Source organism: Coregonus clupeaformis, unplaced genomic scaffold (assembly GCF_020615455.1).
Source record: "Coregonus clupeaformis isolate EN_2021a unplaced genomic scaffold, ASM2061545v1 scaf0001, whole genome shotgun sequence".
In the NCBI taxonomy this organism is placed as follows: domain Eukaryota; kingdom Metazoa; phylum Chordata; class Actinopteri; order Salmoniformes; family Salmonidae; genus Coregonus; species Coregonus clupeaformis.
The window spans coordinates 2,041,675-2,066,336 of NW_025533456.1; the positions used below are offsets into that span (position 1 = coordinate 2,041,675).

Consider the following 24,662-nt stretch of genomic DNA (forward strand, 5'->3'; position numbering starts at 1 on the left):
TGGCCCCAGTGATGTACTGGGCCATACGCATTACCCTCTGTAGTGCCTTGTGGTCGGAGGCCGAGCAGTTGCCATACCAGGCGGTGATGCAACCAGTCAGGATGCTCTCGATGGTGCAGCTGTAGAACTTTTTGAGGATCTGAGGACCCATACCAAATATTTTCAGTCTCCTGAGGGGGAATAGGCTTTGTCGTGCCCTCTTCACGACTGTCTTGGTGTGTTTGGACCATGATAGTTTGTTGGTGATGTGGACACCAAGGAACTTAAAGCTCTCAACCTGTTCCACTACAGCCCCGTCGATGAGAATGGGGGCATGCTCAGTCCTCTTTTTCCTGTATTCCACAATCATCTCCTTTGTCTTGATCACATTGAGGGAGAGGTTGTTATCCTGGCACCACACGGCCAGGTCTCTGACCTCCTCCCTATAGGCTGTCTCATCATTGTCGGTGATCAGGCCTACCACTGTTGTGTCGTCGGCAAACTTAATGATGGTGTTGGAGTCGTGCCTGGCCATGCAGTCATGGGTGAACAGGGAGTACAGGAGGGGACTGAGCACGCACCAGTGAGGGCCCCCGTGTTGAGGATCAGCGTGGCAGATGTGTTGTTACTTACCCTTACCACCTGGGGGTGGCCCGTCAGGAAGTCCAGGATCCAGTTGCAGAGGGAGGTGTTTAGTCCCAGGGTCCTTAGCTTAGTGATGAGCTTTGAGGGCACTATGGTGTTGAACTCTGATCTGTAGTCAATGAATAGCATTTTCACGTAGGTGTTCCTCTTGTCCAGGTGGGAAAGGGCAGTGTGGTGTGCAATAGAGATTGCATCATCTGTGGATCTGTTGGGGCGGTATGCAAATTGGAGTGGGTCTAGGGATTCTGGGATAATGGTGTTGATGTGAGCCATGATCAGCCTTTCAAAGCACTTCATGGCTACAGACGTGAGTGCTACGTGTCGGTAGTCATTTAGGCAGGTTATCTTAGTGTCCTTGGGCACGGGGACTATGGTGGTCTGCTTGAAACATGTTGGTATTACAGACTCAGTCAGGAACATGTTGACAATGTCAGTGAAGACACTTGGCAGTTGGTCAGCACATGCTCGGAGTACACGTCCTGGTAATCCGTCTGGCCCTGCAGCCTTGTGAATGTTGACCTGCTTAAAATCAGCTACAGAGAGCTTGATCACTTAGTCATCCGGAACAGCTAATGCTCTCATGCATGCTTCAGTGTTGCTTGCCTCGAAGCGAGCATAGAAGTGATTTAGCTCGTCTGCTAGGCTTGTGTCATTGGGCAGCTTGTGGCTGTGCTTCCCTTTGTAGTCTGTAATAGTTTTCAAACCCTGCCACATCCGATGAGCGTCAGAGCCGGTGTAGTACGATTCAAACTTAGTCCTGTATTGACTCTTTGCCTGTTTGAAGGTTCGTCGGAGAGCATAGCGGGATTTCTTATAAGCGTCCGGGTTAGAGTACCGCTCCTTGAAAGCAGCAGCTCTACCCTTTAGCTCAGTGCGGATGTTGCCTGTAATCCATGGCTTCTGTTTGGAGTATGTAAGTACGGTCACTGTGGGGACGACGTCATCGATGCACTTATTGATGAAGCCAGTGACTGATGTGGTGTACTCCTCAATGCTATCGGAAGAATCCCGGAACATATTCCAGTCTGTGCTAGCAAAACAGTCCTGTAGCTTAGCATCTGCGTCATCTGACCACTTCCTTATTAACCGAGTCACTGGTGCTTCCTGCTTTAGTTTTTGCTTATAAGCAGGAATCAGGAGGATAGAGTTATGGTCAGATTTGCCAAATGGAGGACGAGGGAGAGCTTTGTACGCGTCTCTGTGTGTGGAGTAAAGGTAGTCTAGAGTTTTTTTCCCCTCTGGTTGCACATTTAACATGCTGGTAGAAATTAGGTAGAACGGATTTAAATTTCCCTGCATTAAAGTCCCCGGCCACTAGGAGCGCTGCCTCTGGATGAGCGTTTTCCTGTTTACTTATGGCCTAATACAGCTCAATGAGTGCACTCTTAGTGCCTGCATCGGTTTGTGGTGTTAAATTGACAACTACGAAGAATATACAGTGGGGAGAACAAGTATTTGATACACTGCCGATTTTGCAGGTTTTCCTACTTACAAAGCATGTAGAGGTCTGTAATTTTTATCATAGGTACACTTCAACTGTGAGAGACGGAATCTAAAACAAAAATCCAGAAAATCACATTATATATATATATATATATATACATAGTCCGCCACCCCTTGTCTTACCGGAGTCAGCCATTCTATCCTGCCGATGTAGCGTATATCCCGCCAGCTGTATGTTATCCATGTCGTCGTTCAGCCACGACTCGGTGAAACATAAGATATTACCGTTTTTAATGTCCCGTTTGTAGGATAACCGTAATCTTAGGTCATCTAATTTATTTTCAAATGATTGAACATTGGCTAGTAGGATTGATGGAAGAGGCAGTTTACTCGCTCGCCGTCGGATCCTCACAAGGCACCCCGACCTACGTCCACGATATCTCTGTCTCATGCGAATGACGGGGATTTGGGCCTTGTGGTGTGTCTGTAGGAAATCCTGTCGAATTTGCCTGAATTCACCTGCTGCTGTGTGGAGTATTTCGCCATGGTAGCTTAGCTTGCCAGATCGGGAGCTGTTTTGTTCCGAGAGACCTGAGGACTTCTTTCGTGACGCTGGACATCTCTTCTGTTGCATGCAAGGCATTTTCCGTCATGGATTATAGATAGGGATTGGCCTTGGAAGTATTGTTTCAGGGAGTATGCTACGGTACTGTGAGTAACACTGAGGTTTCCAATTCATTTGCTGAGTCATTTGGTTTTGGTTTCTATCTAAATGTATTGAGCTCCAATGCACGGTAACATTAGCTTGCTAGGTCGAAGTGTCAGTGACTCAGTTTTAACAGTGCACTCTATACCATGGGGTTATATATTTATTCCTATATTGTAATTGATTGTGTGGTACTTGTGTTACTGCAAATGTTATATTTATATATTCACGTTAAATTGCATTCTGTGTGTTGTGTTTTCTTTGAGTCATTCATTTAGTTGCATCTGAGAACATTCTGGAAACAGTAATATAAGCTTTTAGTTATCTATTAGTAATATCCCTTGCCTCTTGTTTTTCCCCTAGCGAGTCAATATCATAGAAGTTCATACACTGAGAAGTCCTTTTCACCATTATTCCCTTGCTGATCTATCCAAGTCTGTGGTGAGAGGGTTACATATAAGTATCATATTAGTATCAATAGCATATGGCTATTAGTCTTACCTGGGGCTGTGCCTGGCTTCAGTTGAGAATAGACTGAATCTGCCTCTGGTGGGGTTGATGTTTCTGTAGGAGGATAAACATCAGAATATTATATAACAGTAATATACAGCTATTCAATATGGGGTCAAAGAGGTGTGAGGTTCGGATAGGGGGAATATGTAGGGAGGGATGTCTAGTCTTACCTCTCTTCTTCTTCTTGGCTTTGGTCTTCTTTTTTAGGTCAACCTCAGCATAGGTCACATCAACAAGTCCAGCTGCTGCTGACAATGGACATTTCCAGTCAACAAATGAAGGAATTAGCTTATTGCATATTCTGCCTCTTCATCAAAACTCCCAAATTGTGAATTCAGTGACTAACTGCCAACTTGTAGAATAGGTCTTACCTGTGGCTTTCCCTGTCTTCACCTCAGAGTAGACTGGATTTTCTTTTGGATCAGCTGGCTTTTCTGAGGAGGAAGAATAGCAGAGAATTTGTAGATTTTGTTTTATTTTTAAATATATATTGTAAATGTTTTTACTGAACTTTAACACTGGAAGGGGTGATGCTGCTCGAGAGATGAGGAGAACTGAGATGGACGCTATCGTTGTTGAACTTAAAACTTTAACATCTGAAGGGATTACCAATTGCATTTAGCAAAGAGACTGTTGCTTAATTCTACTTGCCTGTTACAAGTGTATGTTTTAACTAATATTTGATACACTGCACATTATTAATTGATGTCACAGTTGAGTCACCTTTCTTTTTCTTGTCCAACTTTTTGAGTTGAATCTGGGCGTATATCACATGACTTGTTCCAGCAGCAGCACTATCTGAAACATACAGGTAATACACTAATATCTCTACTTAGGGCTCTATTCAATCTGTATTGCTGAACGGTTACAAATTGCGCGATAGAGGTAAAGGTAATTTCCGATTGAGCTGGCATATGTAGCGTTTACCTTGAATGCAGTCTCTGCTAACGTGGGAACATTGCCTTTAAATTTAAATCACGCTCTAACGCTGAACTTCCGTGATACGGACTGAATAGAGCCCTTAGTCTTAGTGTGTTAGTCATATTAAAAACATGAAGAACAGCAGCAGTAACTCTACTGTATTCATACTAAAACATAACATACAGTGTATAGTACCATTATCATTGTTGTCTGAGGAATTGATCGTATCGTAGATGTTAGCACCACCTGTTGGTCAATGAAGAGAGAAAGGTTAGTTATGTTGGTTATCCCTCAGCTTCCCTAGGGACAGAGAGTACAGTAACATGTTGTTATTCAAAGTGGATGTTGATGAGTCAGTGTATGAGGTTACAGAGAGTGGTAAAGTCTGGGCTGAGAAACTGACCATGTTGCAGAAGTGTATACCCAGCATCAGGAGCCCGGCCCAGGGTAGATCCTTGGTCCTGTTGGTGGTCCTGGTTGGTGCTCTGGGGCTGGGGGGCCTACAGGGGAGAGATACTCATGAAGAACTAAGATGATATGTTACTGAATTAACATAACTGAGAGACCGGTGTACTCACAATAATATTCTGTTAAAACAGGAACCTGTAACTAGAAATGCATACTATAATATCGGGTAATTTCTGTTTTAAACTATTGTAATTAGAAATATTTCTAACTAAACATGAACTGAAAAGTTAAATGATTAATAATAATAATCTTACCTTTGGAGTTTTTAAATCTCCACATCAGGACCAGGAGAATGACCAGTAGAACACCAGCAACAACCAGACCCACAACCACTCCTACTAGGACTGATGTAGAGGATCCAGGAGCTACGACTGGAGAGACTGGAGAGAGAACAGCACAACACCATCAGACTCTGAGAGGTAATATAGGAGTATAGACCGGTCTGTATCTTTTGACAATTTAGTTGACATATCATATTTTCTATGGGAGTACAAATCCAAACGTATGTTAACATCGACACTAAAATAACTATCACACAGATAATGAAAAGGTAACTTGAGATCATAATTGTTTTCTCACCTCTCACTGTCATCCAGCTCTCTGGTGATTCTCCCTTGTCAGTGTATTTGCATTTGTAGAATCCTTCATCTGACTTGGATACTGTAGGGATGGTCATCTCTCCTGTTGTCTCATTCTTGATGAAAACTCCATCTTTGTAGAACTCAGCCTTGATGTTTGAGCTAGTTGTCCAGTATTTACAGCGCAGAGTCACAGAGTCTCCTTCAGTCATGGGATAGGCAGGGCTCTCCAGGATCACATCATCATCTGTGTAACATAATATATAACTAATACTGTAAATCTGCATACTGGAGTCATCACCCTCAAAATATTATGAACTGGTATTTTATAAGAGATGCAATTCATTACAGAATTGAACATCCTATCAAACATTAAAATGTTGTTGTTTTTTGTGTGTGAATGTCGTACAACAGAATTACCATCCACTGTGATGTTGACAGCATTACTGTACTCTCCTGATCCAGACTCACACCAGAACACTCCACTGTCCCCTGTGTATGTGTAGCTGATGGTACATGTGGACCCTGTTGTTGATCCCCAGTTAGAGACACACCCTGACTCTACTCCTCTCTCTGTGTATCTCATCAGTCTCCAACCAGTAGAGTTCCCCTTCTCCTCACAGCTCAGTGAGAGAGACTTTGATGTAAAGTGTTGAGTTGTGTTAGGACTTATTCTGAGAGACACTGAAGGCTGCAGATCTGAAACAAAGAGAGACAGTCAAACCTATAGTAAAATAATATATATTAGACACATGAGGGTGACTTAAATATGATTCCATGCTGTTTCAATTCAGTTAGTTACCTCCTGACCAGAGAAACTGAGGTTCACTGTAGAGTGTGTCATAGACTGGGTCTCCTCTCCCAGCTCTACACACATATCCTCCTGTGGGAGTAGGACCAGCAGGACTCAGGGTGTAGAAGCTCTCTGTAGTTCCAGTACTCCTGTCAGATAGGGGCTCTACAGAGTAGGACTTGTCCAATAGGGAGGGTAACCCAGCTCTGTAGGGAACAGTTCTGTACCAGGGGAACTACCAGCCTGTAGACATCTTGTCAACTTTACAGCTGAGAGTCACTGAATCTCCAGGGTTCAGCCACTGAGGAGAGATACTCAGGACAGACTTGGGTTTATCTGTTATGAAGGAGAAGGCAGTTTTTAAACTTTTAATCTTAAAAATATAGAGTCTGGTCTGTGTCTGTACCAGTAAAACTTCCATCCATAAGACTCTACAGTACAGGTCAGTGGCACTCTGTCTCCTGTGAATACGTCCTCTTTGTCTGAAGTCAGTGTAGTCGAGGGCTGATAATCTGTTGGTATTGCAATAAGATTGAGTGGGAAGCTCCAGTGTCCTGACACACACTACGATGAGAACAACAACAACAACAAGTTAGTGATGGCGTATCAATAGTGAACTCACCAGTGACTCTGATGGCGAGGGAAACACTGAATTGAGACCACTGGGGCCGACCTGTTCTCACCCCAACACATATGTACTGACCAGCCTGGTTAGACAGTGTGGTGATGGTTTTACCATGACTCTGTTTTTGTTTATTTCTGAACCAGTGGTAATCCCAGTCTGTGTAGTCTGAAATGTCACACTGCATCCTGACTGTCTCTCCAGAGTGGAGGAGACCCTGAGGAGAGATACTCACTGTGGCCAAAGGTAGACCTGTGGAAACACAGTTAAATATTAAGACAAATGCAGTTAGTTTGCCAATAATTCCAAAGTATGATCACCATATTTGTTTTATTATTAAATGAAATTAGAGTGAGATAATGGAGGAATCTGTTATTGCTATCAAACAGCAACTCTGATTTAGACATTAATACTGACACATATATCATGAATGACTCAATATAAACAGTGTATAACTAAGAAGAGACACACATAACACATTTACTCACCATTCAGGGTGATGGTGACAGGATCACTGATGATTGATGATATGGATCTGGACTGGATCTCTCCCTGACACCAGTAGAGATCCTGGTCAGACTCAGCAACTCTACTGATGGTGAGGGTGTCTCCTGTTATAGTGTGTCTGACAGACTGGGATACTACATTATCATTCCTGTCTTTGTACCACTGATATCTCCAGCTACTGTCAGACCCTACTGAACACGTCATAGTAACTGTCTCTCCAGGGAACACAGGGTTTGGCTCTACATTCAGTTCAGCTTTGGGCAGGGCTTTGAGAGAAGAGCACAAAATGAATATGATTATTTGAACATTATTTGATACACATCTTGTGGATACATTTCTAACGATTTAGCTTTTGGAGAGTTTTGATAAAAGTACATTTTAGGTGTACATCAGTGGAGACTCCTCAGAGGAAGAAGGGTAGAACCATCCTCAGTGAATTTCATAAAAATGAAAATAGGGAAACATTAAAGTTATCCTTTTTAGATACTATACTAAATATATTCACGTCACCAAATAATTGATTAAAACAGACTGTTCTGCAATGAAGGTCTACAGTAGCCTGAGCAGCACGCTGTAGGTTAGCACTATGGTGTAGCCGAAGGACAGCTAGCTTCTGTCCTCCTCTGGGTACATTGACTTCAACACAAAACCTAGGAGGATCATGGTTCTCACCCCCTTCCATAGACTTACAAAATAATTATGACAACATCCATAGGATGTCCTTCAAACTACCAGAGCTCTTGCTCTTGCAGCATGAACTGACATGTTCTCCACCAAATCAAAGGATCAGAAAATGAATCTAGTACTTACATTTACATTTTTTACATTTAAGTTATTTTGCAGACGCTCTTATCCAGAACGAGTTATAGTAGTGAGTGCATTCATTTTCATATTTGCCCGTACTGGTCTGTACTCTAAGCATAAGCTACAGCTAGCTAGCACTGCAGTGCATAAAATGTGGTGAGTAGTTGACTCAAAGAGAGAGAAAGACAATAGTTGAACAGGTTTGAACAAATTAATTTATTCCAAAGTTATGGAGAAGAGCGAGCGAGAGCTACACTGAACAAAAATATTAACGCAACATTTAAAGTGTTGCTCCCATGTTTCATGAGCTGAAATAAAATATCCCAGAAATTTTCCATACACAAAAAAGCTTATTTCTCTTAAATGTTGTGCACAAATTCGTTTACATCCCTGTTAGTGAGCATTTCTCCTTTGCCAAGAAAATCCATCCACCTGACAGGTGTGGCATATCAAGAAGCTGATTAAACAGCATGATCATTACACAGTTGCCACTCTAAAATGTGCAATTTCGTCACACAACACAATGCCACAGATGTCTCAAGTTTTGAGGGAGCGTGCAATTGGCATGCTGACTGCAGGAATGTCCACCACAGCTGTTGAGAGAGAATTGAATGTTCATTTCTCTACCATAAGCCACCTCCAACATCATTTTAGAGAATCTGGCAGTATTTCCAACCGGCCTCACAACGGAAGACCACGTGTATGGCGTCATGTGGGTGAGTGGTTTGCTGATGTCAACGTTGTGAACAGAGTGCCCCATGGTAGCGGTGGGGTTATGGTATGGTCAGACATAAGCTACTGACAATGAACACAATTGGATTTTATCGATGGCAATTTGAATGCGCAGAGATACCGTGACAAGATCCTGAGGCCAATTGTGAGGCCCATTTTTATTTTAAGATATATGTGACAGACATATGCATTTATGAATTCCCAGTCATGTGAAATCCATAGATTAGGGCCTAATGAATTGATTTCAAATGACTGATTTCCTCATATGAACAGTAACTCAGTAAAATCTTTGAAATTGTCGCATGTTGCATTTACATTTTTGTTCAGTATATATTTCATAGTATATATATTTTTCACTTACTTAGCTAGCATCGAATGCAGCTAGCTAGTTAAGCCTACTCAAACACCCAGCTCAAACAGATAGGGATGATATGTTATCTAGCTGGCTATGGCTATCCAACACTGGAACTCTTCCAAGTTAAGGTAAGCTTTTGGTTTTATTCATTTATTGCAAACGGGACCCGCCGGTGTAATTGCTAAACTGCTTACTGCTGACTGTACACTGTACTACATGATTGTAGCGGGTTTGCTAGCACGTTAGTTCTAGTAGCTATGTTGACTATGTTGTGGCAACGATGTAGGCTGTGTGTAGCGGTTAGCCGTCATGATAAGAAGGTTTGGCTTGGAAAGGTGTTTATCGCCTCATCACAGACAGCTGATGTGTTTTGCACTGAAGTCCACAAGCGAAGGGAAAAGGTGAGAGGAGGAGAGTGCGTTGATAGATGCGAGAAGGCATGATATATACAACAAGCTATTTGTATGTGGCTGCTATGAAAGTGAACTGTGTTTGCATGTGATTAAGGGTTTATTCATTGCATCGAATCTGTCAAAAAACGCTTCCTGAACATAACGAAACTGGGAAAAACGTACCTGAATTTGTCCAATAGCAACTCTTGTTTGCAACTGTTGGAGTAATAATTACACCCTACATCAGCTAGATGCAGGCAAGCGTGTGCAAGGCAGTATTGAATGTGTCACTGTCTGTCACCTTGATTACTCAAAGTTCTCTCGAACTGTGCACCTTCGTTGTAAACTTTAATTCATAGGCTAGGTTGTAGCAACCTCATGATGGATACAGGGAAAATTAGAGTATCACGTAGTAGCCTAAACCTATCAATGTTACATTGAGCTGGGTGAATGGAATATGAATGACAGTCATCCAATATGCTGTAATAGAAATAAGGCCATGTAAAATTAAAATAAAAAGATTATCCTCCCTCATCTTAAATGGCACGACCACCCCTGGTGTACATACAGTAGAAGTCGGAAGTTTACATACACTTAGGTTGGAGTCATTAAAACTTGTTTTTCAACCACTCCACACATTTCTTGTTAACCAACTATAGTTTTGGCAAGTCGGTTAGGACATCTACTTTGTGCATGACACAAGTAATTTTTCCAACAATTGTTTATAGACATTATTTCCCTTATAATTCACTGTATCACAATTCCAGTGTGTCAGAAGTTTACATACACTAAGTTGACTGTGCCTTTAAACAGCTTGGAAAATTCCAGAAAATGATGTCATGGCTTTAGAAGCGTCTGATAGGCTAATTGACATCATTTGAGTCAATTGGAGGTGTACCTGTGGATATATTTCAAGGCCTACCTTCAAACTATGTGCCTCTTTGCTTGACATCATGGGAAAATCAAAAGAAATCAGCCAAGACCTCAAAAAAAAATTGTTGACCTCCACAAGTCTGGTTCATCCTTGGGAGCAATTTCCAAACGCCTGAAGGTACCACATTCATCTGTACAAACAATAGTACGCAAGTATAAACACCATGGGTCCACGCAGCCTTCATACCGCTCAGGAAGGAGACGCATTCTGTCTCCTAGAGATGAACGTATTTTGGTGTGAAAAGTGCAAATCAATCCCAGAACAACAGCAAAGGACCTTGTGAAGATGCTGGAGGAAACAGGTACAAAAGTATCTATATCCACAGTAAAACGAGTCCTCTATCGACATAACCTGAAAGGCCGCTCAGCAAGGAAGAAGCCACTGCTCCAAAACCGCCATAAAAAAGCCAGACTATGGTTTACAACTGCACATGGGGACAAATATCATACTTTTTGGAGAAATGTCCTCTGGTCTGATGAAACAAAAATAGAACTGTTTGGCCATAATGACCATTGTTATGTTTGGAGGAAAAAGGGAGACTTGCAAGCTGAAGAACACCCTCCCAACCGTGAAGCACAGGGGTGGCAGCATCATGCTGTGGGGGTGCTTTGCTGCAGGAGGGACTGGTGCACTTCACAAAATAGATGGCATCATGAGGAAGGACAATTATTAATTGTGGATATATTGAAGCAACATCTCAAGACATCAGTCAGGAAACGCAAAGCTTGGTCGCAAATGGGTCTTCCAAATGGACAATGACCCCAAGCATACTTCCAAAGTTGTGGCAAAATGGCTTAAGGACAACAAAGTAAAGGTATGGGAGCGGCCATCACAAAGCCCTGACCTCAATCCGATAGAACATTTGTGGGCAGAACTGAAAAAGCGTGTGCGAGCAAGGAGTATTACAACCTGACTCACATACACCAGCTCTGTAAGTGTCACGGTTTCGGCCGAGGCGGCTCCTTCTCCTCGTTCGGGCAGACTTCGGCGGTCGTCGTCTCCGGAGTACTAGCTGCCACCGTTCGATGTTTCATGTTTGATTGGTTTTGCCTGTTTGTTACACCTGTTCATTGTTAAGTGTTCATTAGGCACCCTATTTAGTTCTCTTGTGTTTGGTCAGGTGTTGTGTGTAATTGTTCTATGTCACGTGTAGATGTTGGTCCGCTGTTCTATGCTCTCTGTATTTCGTTTTGTGTGAGAGAGTCCTGCACGTTGTGCGTATGTACTTTGGACTGTTCCAGTGTATGCTTGTTTCGCCTGGGGCCTGTTGCCGTGTTGGCTTGTACTGTCGGACTTCACTAAAGACATGTGTTTATTGAATCTCTGTGTCCTGCGTGTGATTCCACGTTCCCTCAACACTCAACCCTGACAGAATTACACACCATATCTATGGAATCAGCAGGAGCACCCGCACCCACTGAGATAATGGAGGAGCGCCTTCGCGGTCAGGAGGACAGAATCAACCAAATCGGGCACGCCCTGGACCGAGTGATGAACACCCTCCATCGTTGGGAGACCAGCGGGGTACCCACACCCCCACCTACCGCACCATCACCATCGGTCAGCCCGCCCGTCCAACTTCCGGAACCCAGTGGGATTCGGCTCTCGCTCCCGAGGGCGTACGACGGCACTGCTGCCGGGTGTCAGGGGTTCCTGTTACAAGTTGAACTCTATCTCGCCACCGTACACCCGGCGCCCTCGGGACACGAGAGCGTTTCCGCCCTCATCTCTTGTCTCACCGGCAAGGCGTTGGAGTGGGCCAACGCCGAATGGAGGAGAATAGACGCCGCTACTATCACCTATGCGGAGTTCTCCCGCCGCTTCCGTGCAGTGTTCGACCATCCACCAGAGGGGAAGGCGGCGGGGGAGCGTCTATTTTACCTCCGGCAGGGGATGAGGAGCGCTCAGGAGTTTGCACTGGAGTTCCGGACTCTAGCGGCAGATGCAGGGTGGAATGAGCGGGCACTCATAGATCATTTCCGCTGCAGCCTCCGGGAGGACGTCCGCAGAGAGATGGCGTGCAGGGATACCACGCTTTTATTTAACCAATTGGTTGACATGGCCATTCGGCTGGACACCCTGCTCGCTACCCGCGGACGTTCCAGGTGGGGGTCGCCCATTCCACCCTCCAGCACATCCGAGCCGAGCCCGATGGAGCTTGGAGGTGCTGGCGCTAGAGGAAGGAGAAGAAGGAGCCCGAGGGGGGCCGTCCCCTGCACCAACTGTGGCCGTGGAGGGCACACTGCGGCTAGGGTGCTGGGGAGGGTCCCCTGGTGGAGGAGAAGGCAGGCCACACATTGGGGAGTCCTCCCAGGTGAGTAGGCGCCCCACTTACCCAGAGCTTTCTGTCGTGACACATAACTATACCTGTTTGTTTTCCACAGGTTGCACCTCGTTCCCAGCATAAGGCGATAGTAGATTCAGGCGCAGCTGGGAATTTTGTAGATCACAAATTCTGTGTAGAGTTAGGGATTCCCCTCCTTCCGGTAAATAACCCTTTCCCTGTACATGCCCTAGATAGTCGTCCGTTAGGATCTGGGTTGATTAGGGAGGTCACAGCGCCACTTAGGATGGAGACGCAGGGGGGTCATGAGGAGACGATTCAGCTCTATCTGATCGACTCTCCTGCGTATCCGGTGGTACTGGGGCTTCCCTGGTTGAGTACCCATGATCCTACTATTTCCGTGGCGAGAGAGGGCTCTTAAAGGGTGGTCTGCTCAGTGTAAGGGGCTATGTCTGGGTGTTTCCGTGGGGCGACCTCGGTAGAGAGTCCGAACCAGATGCCCGCATTGCACATTCCCCGAGTATGAGGATTTGGCACTCGTGTTTAGTAAGACAAGAGCGGCTAGGTTGCCCCCTCATAGACATGGGGATTGTGCGATAGACCTCCAGGCAGGAGCTGCGCTCCTGCGGAGCCATGTGTATCCGTTGTCACAGGAGGAGAAGAGGGCAATGGAGACATACATTGCCGAGTCTCTGAGACAGGGATACATACGGCCCTCCACTTCACCCGCGTCCTCGAGCTTCTTTTTGTGAAGAAAAAGGATGGAGGTTTGCGCCCGTGTATTGATTACCGCGGTCTAAATCAGGTTACTGTAAAATATAGTTATCCACTTCCGCTGATTGCGACTATGAAGGAGTCATTGCACGGGGCACGGTTCTTCACAAAATTGGACCTCAGGAGCGCATATAACTTGGTGCGCATTAGAGAGGGCGATGAATGGAAGACAGCATTTAGTACTACCTCCGGTCATTACGAGTATCTCATCATGCCATACGGGTTAATGAATGCTCCATCAGTCTTCCAATCCTTTGTAGATGAGATTTTCCGGGACATGCAGGGGCAGGGAGTAGTGGTGTACATAGACGATATTCTGGTGTACAGTTCTACCCGGGCCGAACATGTAGCCCTGGTGCGCAGAGTATTGAGGAGGTTGTTGGAGCATGACCTGTATGTCAAAGCCGAGAAATGTCTGTTCTTCCAGGAGTCGGTCTCCTTTTTGGGTTATCAGTTGTCTGCGTCAGGGGTGAGGATGGAGGTTGACCATGTGTCAGCCGTGCGTAATTGGCAAACCCCAACCACAGTTAAAGAGGTGCAGCAGTTCTTGGGTTTTGCGAATTACTACCGGAGGTTTATCCGGGGTTTTGGACAGGTGGCAGCTCCCATAACGTCCCTTCTGAAGGGGGGTCCAGTGCGCTTGCGGTGGTCAGCTGAGGCGGACAGGGCTTTTGGGAGACTGAAGGACCTGTTTACCTCGGCTCCAGTGCTGGCGCACCCGGATCCCACTTTACCATTCCAAGTGAGGTGGACGCGTCTGAAGCCGGTATCGGGGCTGTTCTCTCACAACGGTCCGGCACTCCACCTAAACTCCGCCCCTGTGCTTTTTATTCGAAAAAGCTCAGTCCGGCGGAGCATAATTATGACGTAGGGGACAGGGAGCTGTTAGCCGTGGTACAGGCCCTAAAGGTGTGGAGGCATTGGCTTGAGGGGGCTCAACACCCTTTTCTCATTCTGACTGACCACCGTAACCTGGAATACATTCGGGCAGCTAGGAGACTGAATCTCGCCAGGCTCGGTGGACTATGTTTCTAGCCCGGTTCGTGTTTAAGATCACTTACATCCCTGGGTCCCAGAACGGGAAGGCAGATGCCCTGTCTCGGCGGTATGACACGGAGGAGAGGTGCGTGGAGCCCACTCCCATACTACCTAAGTCTTGTCTGGTTGCACCGGTGGTATGGGAGGTCGATGCGGAGATCGAGCGGGCATTACGCACCGACCTAGCCCTCCACAGTGTCCGGTGGGTCGGACGTACGTCCCCGCCGAGGTCCGGGATCGGCTTATTTATTGGGCTCACACGTCACCCTCCTCTGGGCATCCAGGTATTGGCCGGACGGTGCACTGTCTTAGTACTAAATACTGGTGGCCAACGTTAGCCAGGGATGTGAGGATTTATGTCTCCTCCTGCTCAGTGTGTGCCCAGTGTAAGGCGCCCAGACACTTGCCCAGGGGTAAGTTACAACCCCTGCCCGTTCCACAACGACCCTGGTCTCACCTCTCGGTGGATTTTGTTACCGACCTTCCCTCCTCACAGGGGAATACCACCATCCTGGTCGTTGTGGATCGGTTCTCGAAGGCCTGTCGTCTCCTTCCCATGCCGGGTCTTCCTACTGCCCTACAGACCGCTGAGGCTCTATTTACTCACGTCTTCCAGCATTACGGGGTACCCGAGGATATAGTGTCTGATCGAGGTCCCCAGTTTACCTCCAGAGTCTGGAGAGCGTTTATGGAACGGTTGGGGGTTTCGGTGAGCCTTACCTCGGGTTACCACCCAGAGAGTAATGGGCAGGTCGAACGTGTCAACCAGGATGTGGGTAGGTTTGTGAGGTCATATTGCCAGGGCCGGCCGGAGGAGTGGGCGAGATATGTGCCCTGGGCCGAGATGGCACAGAACTCTCTCCGCCACTCCTCCACTAAACTAACCCCTTTCCAGTGTGTGTTAGGGTACCAGCCGGTTCTGGCACCTTGGCATGAGAGCCAGATCGAGGCCCCTGCGGTGGATGAGTAGGTGCGGCGCTCGGAGGAAACGTGGAACGCTGCACACGTCCATCTGCAGCGAGCCGTCCGTCGACAGAAGACGAGCGCCGACCTCCACCGCAGTGTGGGGCCAGTGTACGCACCTGGAGATCGAGTCTGGCTCTCAACCAGAAATCTGCCCCTCCGCCTGCCCTGCCGGAAGCTGGGTCGGCGGTTTGTGGGGCCTTTTAAAGTCCTGAGGAGATTGAACGAGGTGTGTTACAGGTTACAACTGCCCATTGATTACAAGAATATTAACCCCTCGTTCCATGTGTCTCTCCTCAGGCCGGTGGTAGCTGGTCCACTCCAGGACTTTGAGATAGAAGAGACTCCTCCGCCCCGTTGGACATCGAGGGGCTCCCGCGCACACTGTTCGGGCCATCCTAGATTCTAGATGCCGGATGGGGGTCTCCAATATCTCGTGGAGTGGGAGGGTACGGCCCGGAGGAGCGGTGCTGGGTGCCGAGGAGGGACATCCTAGCCCCGTCTCTTCTGATCGAGTTCCATCGTGGTCATCCTACGCGCCCTGCTCCGCGTCCTCCTGGTCGTCCCCGAGGCCGGGGGCGGCGCACGGCTGGAGCCGCACGTCAAGGGGGGGGTACTGTCACGGTTTCGGCCGAGGCGGCTCCTTCTCCTCGTTCGGGCAGGCTTCGGCGGTCGTCGTCTCCGGAGTACTAGCTGCCACCGTTCGATGTTTCATGTTTGATTGGTTTTGCCTGTTTGTTACACCTGTTCATTGTTAAGTGTTCATTAGGCACCCTATTTAGTCCTCTTGTGTTTGGTCAGGTGTTGTGTGTAATTGTTCTATGTCACGTGTAGATGTTGGTCCGCTGTTCTATGCTCTCTGTATTTCGTTTTGTGTGAGAGAGTCCTGCACGTTGTGCGTATGTACTTTGGACTGTTCCAGTGTACGCTTGTTTCGCCTGGGGCCTGTTGCCGTGTTGGCTTGTACTGTCGGACTTCACTAAAGACATTTGTTTTTTGAATCTCTGTGTCCTGCGTGTGATTCCACGTTCCCTCTACACTCAACCCTGACAGTAAGGAGGAATGGGCCAAAATTCACCCAACTTATTGTGGGAAGCTTGTGGAAGGCTACCCGAACCGTTTATAAAAGCTGAAATAAATAATTATCTTTACTATTATTCGGACATTTCACATTCTTAAAATAAAGTGGTGATCCTTCTCATGTCACCCCACTCCTCCGCACACTCCACTGGCTTCCAGTTGAAGCTCGCATCTACTACAAAACCATGGTGCTTGCCTACGGAGCTGTGAGGGGAACGGCACCTCATTACCTTCAGGCTCTGATCAGACTCTACACCCAAACGAGGGCACTACGTTCATCCACCTCTGGCCTTCTAGCCCCCCTACCTCTACGGAAGCACAGTTCCCGCTCAGCCCAGTCAAAACTATTCGCTGCTCTGGCACCCCAATGGTGGAACAAGCTCTCCCACGACGCCAGGACAGCGGAGTCACCTGACCACCTTCTGGAGACACTTGAAACCCTACCTCTTTAAGAAATACCTGGAATAGTATAAGAGTAATCCTTCTACCCCCCATTAAAAACATAGAAGAAAAAAAAAGGGGGATAAAATAGGGTGGTTGTCCCACTGGCTATCTTAAGTTGAATGCACCAATTTGTAAGTTGGTCTGGATAAGAGCGTCTGCTAAATTACTTAAATGTAAATGTAATCCTAACTGACCTAAGACAGGGAATTTTTACTAGGATTAAATGTCAGGAATTGTGAAAAACTGTGTTTAAATGTATTTGGCTAAGGCGTATGTAAACTTCCGACTTCAACTGTATACACATGGATCTAAATTTGACCAGTTTCTTACAGCAGGAAATTGATCCTGCATCAACAGGAAATGTGAATTATTATGTGATTAATAATTCATGGACATTGTTGTAGGGGTTGAGGTATTTTTCGTTAGAGCAAATCAAGCCTGAAATTTCAAAGTGGAAATTACACATTCTTGAAACCATTTAAACCTCAAATACACTACAATTTTGCATTTCCTGCGGCGCAGGACAATTCGCTCACAACAGGGTGATCAAATTAAGATCCTACACCAGTATGTAATCAGTCTCAAGCTCACCAGTGAATCTGATGAGAACGGTTCCGCTGAGTTGAGACTGCTGGGGCCAATCTCTCCTGGTCCCCTTACACAGGTACTGACCAGCCTGGTCGGGAAGAAAGATGGTGATGGTTTCACTGGACTGACTGGAAAGATGTTGGTTGTCTCTGGACCAAAGGTACGTCCAATCTGTGTACAGTGGTGACTGTCTCTCCAGTGTAGAGGGGTCCCTGAGGAAAGATGCTCAATGTGGCCAAGGGCAGAGCTGTGGAAACATAAAAATATTAAACAAATGCACCATATTTCTTCAATTATTACATGAAATGAGAATGAGAAAATGGAGGAATCCTGGAAAGATTTCAGACTTTACTTACTGTTAATTTGAACCATGTCTGGTTGTATCGGGTTAGAGTGATGAAATGCAGAAAAATACATTCAGATTATTTACTCACATTGATTGTGTCCACATAAGAATAATGCACTCAACACTGAAACACAGAAAGAGAGAGGGGGATGGAGAGAGATCAATAGAGAGATGGAGAAAGAGAGTGATAGAGAGGGAGAAAGATAGAGAGAACTGAATATGTGACATTGAGAGACTGAGAACAGTAATTGAGCTAGAAGAGCAATTAAAAAATACACTACATGACCAAAAGAGTTGGTCCCCCCCTTTGCTGATATAACAGCCTCCACTCTTCTGGGAAGGCTTTCCACTAGATGTTGGAATATTGCTGCAGGAACTTGCTTCCATTCAGCCACAAGAGCATTAGTGAGGTCAGGCACTGATGTTGGGCGATTAGGCCTGGCTAGCAGTCGGCGTTCCAATTCATACCAAAGGTGTTCGATGGGTTTGAGGTCAGGGCTCTGTGCAGGCCAGTCAAGTTCTTCCACACCGATCTCGACAAACCATTTCTGTATGGACCTCCTTTTGTGCATGGGGGCATTGCAATGCTGAGACAGGAAATGGCCTTCCCCAAACTGTTGCCACAAAGTTGGAAGCACAGAATCGTCTAGAATGTCAAATCAAATTTTATTGGTCACATACAAATTGTCCTCTGGTCTGATGAATCAAAAATATAACTGTTTGGCCATAATGACCATCGTTATGTTTGGAGGAAAAAGGGGGACTTGCAAGCCGAAGAACACCATCCCAACCGTGAAACACGGGGGTGGCAGCATCATGCTGTGGGGGTGCTTTGCTGCAGGAGGGACTGGTGCACTTCACAAAATAGATGGCATCATGAGGAAGGACAATTATGTGGATATATTGAAGCAACATCTCAAGACATCAGTCAGGAAATTTAAAGCTTGGTCACAAATGGGTCTTCCAAATGGACAATGGCCCCAAGCATACTTCCAAAGTTGTGGCAAAATGGCTTAAGGACAACAAAGTCAAGGTATTGGAGTGGCCATCACAAAGCCCTGACCTCAATCCTATAGAACATTTGTGGGCAGAACTGAAAAAGCGTGTGCGAGCAAGGAGGCCTACAAACCTGACTCAGTTACACCAGCTCTGTCAGGATGAATGGGCCAAAATTCACCCAACTTATTGTGGGAAGCTTGTGGAAGGCTACCCAAAACATTTGACCCAAGTTAAACAATTTATAGGCAATGCTACCAAATACTAATTGAGTGTATGTAAACTTCTGACCCACTGGGAATGTGATGAAAGAAATAAAAGCTGAAATAAATCATTCTCTTTACTATTATTCGGACATTTCACATTCTTAAAATAAAGTTGTGATCCTAACTGACCTAAGACAGGGAATTTTTACTAGGATTAAAAGTCAGGAATTGTCAAAAACTGAGTTTAAATGTATTTGGCTAAGTGTATGTTAACCTCTGACTTCAACTCTATCTGGTATAAAACTACAGATTCCTAATGTTTCTTAGACTCATATACAACCTGATTGAAAGCTGCAATAACCAACAACTCCAACACTCGCACTTGACTTTCTCCCCTCTTACTAGCTCTGACTATAGCTGACAGTTACTTTACTGAGGAAAAATGTACTGTGATATGTGGTTGTCCCATCTAGCGATCTCAAGATGAATGCATTAACTGTAAGTCACTCTGGATAAGAGCGTCTGCTAAATGACTAAAATGTCAATGTAAATGCTCTAGAAAGGGTAAACACAGTAAATCCAAACAACGTCATCATCTGTTGCCACATTTATTGTGCATTTATGACACTTGATATTCTATACATTTAAAAATGTCTTGTCCAATAAAGGAAATAGTTGGCTAACAACATTTATAAATACAGATAAATACATTAATCATAATGTAATACTCACAGAGCAGCATATAAAGTGAAGTGTTCTCCATTCTGAGCCGCTGGTAAGTGACTGAAGACACCAGCGTTTCCTCCGGAACCCTACAGTTCCTGTGGCTGTGACACAAATGGAGCTTTGTCAGAATTAGAAATCTACAGATCCTTAAAGACAGAGTAAAAGAGCATCTGATGTCATGTTTATCTTGACTCAACTTCCTCCTTTCTGTAAAAGGAGTGGACACAGCAACACTGTAGTTTTACTTTAGGTGGAAGAGAGAACTAATGAAACTAAAGTAAACATCTGTCAGTATCGGCCTACAAGAGAGCCTACAATAAGAGTCAAATTATGTCATTATGAAATGTATTTTTATAAACAATTTGATTATATATTATGTTATATATTATATTATGATTTTGAAAATAATGCTGGCTCTATTTAACCATCTATGATGAATGATACAGATGCAGTATCTTAATTTGACCATCCTGTTGTTGCAGGAATTTTTCTGCAAAGCAGGAAATGCAAACTTGTGTATTCGAGGATTAAAAAGGCTCCTAAAGTTTGTAATTTTTCTTTAAGATTGTAGTCTTGATTTGCCGGGTAGATGAGGGCAGTGGGAAGATAGGCCCCTAAATGGAGAGTAATCCAAGAAAGAAGACGAGTAGGCGGCCAGCACGTTGCAATAAACTTTAGTGAACTATTAGCAGAATATATTTACAAAAGAATACATATAGGAGCAGTCAGCATAGTACATCAGGATGCACAACTGCAACACGTTTCGACTACCATAGTCCACAGGAGGTTGGTGGCACCTTAATTGGGGAGGACGGGCTCGTGGTAATGGCTAGAGTGGAGTGCCAGTGTGTGTGTGTGTGTGTGCGTGTGTGAGAGATGGTACATGAATCCTCCCAACATCAGTAACCTTGCTTGTGTTGTCCTGTGTTATAACATTTGTTATACATTATTATGAGGCTATGGCATGAGGCTTATTTATTTGGCCGTGGGACTGTAGGTTTATTTGATTTTCATTACAGTTATTTTATTGTGTTGTGTAGCTGAGTCATCAGTGTTGTGTTGTTGTTTTGGGCTTCTCCCCCCAGGGTCAGGTGACCAACACAGGTGAGACAGGTCAGGAGAGGATCTACAGCCAATCAGTGATCAGAACCCTGCAGACACACTTGAAATACTAATCTAAGAGTCTCTCCCAATATGTTTCTGTGGTCTTATATTGTGCTCTACCTCTCTCTCTCTCTCTCTCTCTCTCTTTATATCTCCCCCTCTCTCTACCCATATCTCCTTTCTTTTACTTCCCTCACGTCTCTCTTCACCCTTCTCTCTCATTTATCCTCCTTCTCTTTAACTCTCTCCCTCTCTCTCCCTTTCTCTCCCCATCTCTGTCTCTCTCAACTCCCTCCCTCCTCCCTCTCCCAGAATATTGAACAGAAGACTATTGGTCTTCAGCTGAACAGTTTGTTTGAGACTTTAAAGAAAAAACAAGCTCACACTAAAGATGTCACAATGAAACTGGGCATTGAATCATTGAATCATTGGGTGCATTGATTTTTTTTTGTTGCCGCCAATGTAGTATACGAGCAACGTGATGCTGCTGAATATTTTGAGAAGATTTTAAGCATGGCCAATCCTAATGTGTCTACGGTAGACCTACTGCATCAATGAACACATGTTTTACATGCAATTCAGTATGTAGAAGTTATGAAATCTACAAGACTGACAAAAGTTTGTTTTCAGATCTTCAAAGGACATTTGAGGCACATTGTCACCTGTTCTAAACGTCACGTGAACAGTGATGAAGTTGTTCCGTTTTGGAATCTGCCACTGTCAATGGAAGATAACAACAACTACAGTGTGGTAGGGAACATAGCCTGCTTCACCTATTATGGTAACTCCAAAATGTTCTGCATACCAAATCCTTCAAATGCCATATAGTATGCAATTTGTCTTATGGAATTAAATAACAGCATATTCATTCAGTGGGAAAGTATTTACTGTATATTGGAATTTGTGAAAAAACAAATAACATTGTATCTCATTGATAATGATACCATAATTTTCTATGACGTGACAAATTGGTTTAGGCAAACAACACTATGTTGGAGGTGTAAGATACCATTTTCTTTCTTTTTTCAGAGATGGTTATGACAATTTTTTTAAGCCTTCAACTGTCAGTGGTGACAAAACAGATGCAATCATTGTGAGTTATGATATTTAGAATACTCAATGGATATCCTAAACCATTAATTGTATCAAAAGTTTCTCAAAAAGATAACACTTTGAAAAATACTGTGTTACTGGGTCTAGTGGTGTAATAATAGTGTGTTTTGTGTCTCCAGGTAAGTAAAATGGAACATCCCCCAGAGATTCTGACTCTGCTCCTCAAGAGGTTTGAGTTTGACTACCACATGATGTCATATGTAAAAAAAAAGAGTTTTGTTGAGGTGCCTCGCACGTTACAGACAATGGTAACTACCAAACTTTAGTTCTTAAACAGGTTATTATTCTATACAACTTTTTTTCTCATTAAGTTGTATAACTTAGGCACTTAAGTTGATTGCCTTTTAAAAAGAGAGAACATTAGCATTGTATGTTCCTTTATAGCCCTCCTCCTCCTCTGTACCTTACCCCTACATTGGGCCCTATCTGAAAAAGCTCAGTGATTTGCCTGTTCATGGTGGACCTTTTGATTTATCAGAACTTTGAAAAGAACTGTAACTGTGAACTCTATGCATTTGTGGACCATGTGGGGAGTCTAAGAGGTGTACATTACATTGCTGTAATCCAGTCCTATGAGGATCACAACTGGTATATGTTGGATGACACCTGTGTCAGTCAGGTAAGGGATACTTAACTTTTTTAAATCTAGGATATACTACCACAAAGACCACGCTACTCCCTCAACATCCATATACCATCCCTAGTTATAGTTGACTGCATTGCTGCTCCCTCTCTTACAGCTCAATTCAAAACCATTTGAGCAAGATGAGTTTTAGGTAAGTATAAATTTCACTTTAAGAAGATGTCGGTGTGTTTTATTTGAAAACTTGTGTTTGTTTAAACTAGAATCCTTAGTTGCTACATCCATTTTTTTAATACCCATTGATTATTGAATAATATAACTTATAAATGCCTCATGAGCTTAATGATTCTAGCTTTAATGAAGTGTAATTGTCCAATTTGGAAGGCCTTCAAGTAATTAATTATTATTCAATTACTGTAGGTCCCAGAGTGCGTACCTGCTTATGTACAGGAAATGTAAGTTAATAAATGTGAACTATCATTTGTATCTATGTGGTCCTATTTTATCCATGACATTCATGTGATTCTACTTCTCCATATGGTCAAACATTAATCTCTTTAAAAATCACAGTGAACATATGTCATTAATGTCTGACATTATGTCATTTACCCTCTGTTTCCAAGTAGATGCTCCAGATCAGATGAACGATGGAACCAACCACGAACATTCACTCAGTAACCCACAGCTCTCTATTCCTTCCTGTTCCTTTGAGATGGGAGCCAGCAGAAGAAGAGAAGAAGAAGAGAGAAAAGTTCAATCAAATCAATCCATCAATCCAGTTGACATGGTAGGGAGAACAGAAGATGTTCACAGAGGAAAGACAGGATGATAATGGCAAGGTTGTTCAAATTATTAGACAGATGAACATACAAGATAGGAGTGGAGAGGATAATGTCGCAGCTGATAAAGATGATGATAACACTGGAGAGAGAGAGAACTGAAAGGAGATGATAATGTCGTTGGCCAAACCGAACAGGAAGGTGAAGTGGCCAATGATTAGACGCAGATGAATGATGAAAGGATCAGGAAAAAAAGGGTTGTGGTCTGACAAGAAAGGGTTTTGGTGTAAAAGGAGAACCGGAAGAAAAGGTTGAAGGTGGACAGACTCAGGGAGATAAGGAAAAGAGAAAGGAGGATATTGTTGTGGATGAACGGACAGAGATGTGGATAATAATAGTAAGGGGAAAGAGGAATGGAGATGGTGCTGCAATGACAGAACCAGATAGAATAATAGAAGACGCTGAGGATGATACAACGGCAAAGAGAGGTGGTGGTGAGCTAAAGATAATAGAGGTTGGAGTGGCAGAGTTAGGAGAGGAATGTGACGTGACAACAATGATTCAAACTGACCTCAGTAAATCTCCCAGTTCTGTTGACCCGTTTGAGAGCAGACTGACAGACACCCCAGAGGAGACAACAACATATTTTTGCTTCAAGAAGGGTGGAAACAATAAATATAAGAACATGTTAGCAGGACAGAGCAGAACACATAAACCTATGACAGAGTAGAACACATAAAACTATGACAGAGCAGAACACATAACACTGTGAACAGCTTTGGGAGAAAAGGAAAGGTAGGGAACAAGATCAGTGAGCATGAAAATAAGGAAGTGGAGAAGATGAAAAGAAGAGCATGTTAAACTCAGCAAAAAAAGAAAAGTCCCTTTTTCAGGACCCTGTCTTTCAAAGATAATTCGTAAAAAATCAAAATAACTTCACAGATCTTCATTGTAAAGGGTTTATACAATGTTTCCCATTAATGAACATGCACCTGTGGAACGGTCGTTAAGACACTAACAGCTTACAGACAGTAGGCAATTAAGGTCACAGTTAGGAAAACTTAGGACACTAAAGAGGCCTTTCTACTGACTCTGAAAAACACCAAAAGAAAGATGCTCAGGGTCCCTGCTCATCTGCGTGAACGTGCCTTAGGCATGCTGCAAGGAGGCATGAGGACTGAGATGTGGCCAGGGCAATAAATTGCGATGTCCGTACTGTGAGACGCCTAAGACAGCGCTACAGGTA

The 24,662-nt window shown here is 44.4% G+C and overlaps 1 protein-coding gene and 1 long non-coding RNA gene across 3 annotated transcripts; both read right to left on the minus strand.

The window, feature by feature from the left end:
- Nucleotides 1-3,272: 3,272 nt before the first annotated feature.
- On the minus strand, nucleotides 3,273-4,699 carry LOC123482936. 2 transcript variants are annotated; one of them, XR_006658023.1, is made up of 6 exons: nucleotides 4,611-4,699; nucleotides 4,403-4,453; nucleotides 4,010-4,084; nucleotides 3,658-3,720; nucleotides 3,457-3,531; nucleotides 3,273-3,337 (listed from the first exon to the last, which is right to left on the minus strand). It is a non-coding gene; the product is annotated as an uncharacterized LOC123482936 (long non-coding RNA). The 2 variants fall into 2 exon arrangements; XR_006658022.1 differs by having other exon boundaries at nucleotides 3,457-3,534.
- A 48-nt stretch (nucleotides 4,700-4,747) lies between these two features.
- On the minus strand, nucleotides 4,748-17,804 carry LOC123482946 (low affinity immunoglobulin gamma Fc region receptor II-like). The gene is given in 7 exon segments (XM_045212176.1): nucleotides 4,748-4,764; nucleotides 4,930-5,055; nucleotides 5,255-5,500; nucleotides 5,674-5,952; nucleotides 6,056-6,920; nucleotides 7,157-7,441; nucleotides 17,567-17,804. Coding segments are annotated over 5 exon segments (1,080 nt in total). The 5' UTR covers nucleotides 6,468-6,920; nucleotides 7,157-7,441; nucleotides 17,567-17,804.
- Nucleotides 17,805-24,662: the final 6,858 nt, after the last annotated feature.